Here is a 788-nt window from a genome sequence, read left to right as displayed (position 1 = left end):
GGTACCCGCGTAATCTCCCTCTTACCTGCGAGTAGATGATTCCGTTGCCGAGGAAGATGACAGAACAAATGACGAACGTGACACAGCCTCGCCAGCTCCGGATTTGGGGGAACTCGGAGGTAACGACCGTCAGAAGGCTCTCCACGACGCCGAACTGCAGTGCAAACATCGCTTTCTTATTTCCAGGATAACTTTTAAGCTGAATTTCATCGTACGTGCAAGAGAAGAGGGGGCTACGAACTCAACAATTATTATTTTCTGCTGAATTTTAGTGCGAGTGGAATGGAAAAGAGGATTCTGAACCCATCCAGCAATACTGAATGCTCAAGGCGTATCTTTTTTCGATAATGTATATTTGCTCATAACTTTAAAGAAAATAAATAGAAATCCGATATCAATTCCATCCAATACCGTAGAATAAAGGTTTCACTACATATAATTTTTTTTTTATTTAGCTTACAGGAAACTGATTTAGAAGAGCAAATTCCAAACCCATTACCTAACATACTGATCTTATCTCACACATACGTCTCTTCGTTATTCAAAATCTTTCGAAAATGATACTTTTAGATTCTTAATCATCACCTTTCTTTCTAATTTCTCTCCATTATAAAGAAGAAGAAAAACAGACATAGGAGAACCGGTTTCATTTCCATTTTTTTTCATGGCAATACTCGTTGCATACATAACAAGTAATGTAGAAATTCTTTTGCAGTGAAGGAAAGGGGAGAGCGCGTGCAGACGGATTCCTGATGAAGGCGAGCGGTGTTCCGTGGCTCCCTCTTCAC

The 788-nt window shown here is 40.1% G+C and overlaps 1 protein-coding gene across 2 annotated transcripts in view; it reads right to left on the bottom strand.

Annotated features, from left to right (window-relative positions):
* LOC119593709 (sodium- and chloride-dependent glycine transporter 2-like) overlaps positions 1 to 788 on the bottom strand; it is a 32059-nt gene that overhangs the window by 3095 nt on the left and 28176 nt on the right. For both annotated transcript variants that reach the window (XM_037942678.1, XM_037942679.1), the window contains exon 10: positions 26 to 154. In XM_037942678.1, coding sequence (XP_037798606.1) covers positions 26 to 154 — 129 coding nt within the window. The remainder of the gene's footprint in view (positions 1 to 25; positions 155 to 788) is intronic.

The sequence above is a fragment of the Penaeus monodon genome, chromosome 32 (assembly GCF_015228065.2).
Source record: "Penaeus monodon isolate SGIC_2016 chromosome 32, NSTDA_Pmon_1, whole genome shotgun sequence".
NCBI lineage: Eukaryota > Metazoa > Arthropoda > Malacostraca > Decapoda > Penaeidae > Penaeus > Penaeus monodon.
Note: the sequence above shows the minus strand (reverse complement) of the source record. Positions and strands in the feature narration are given on the sequence as shown.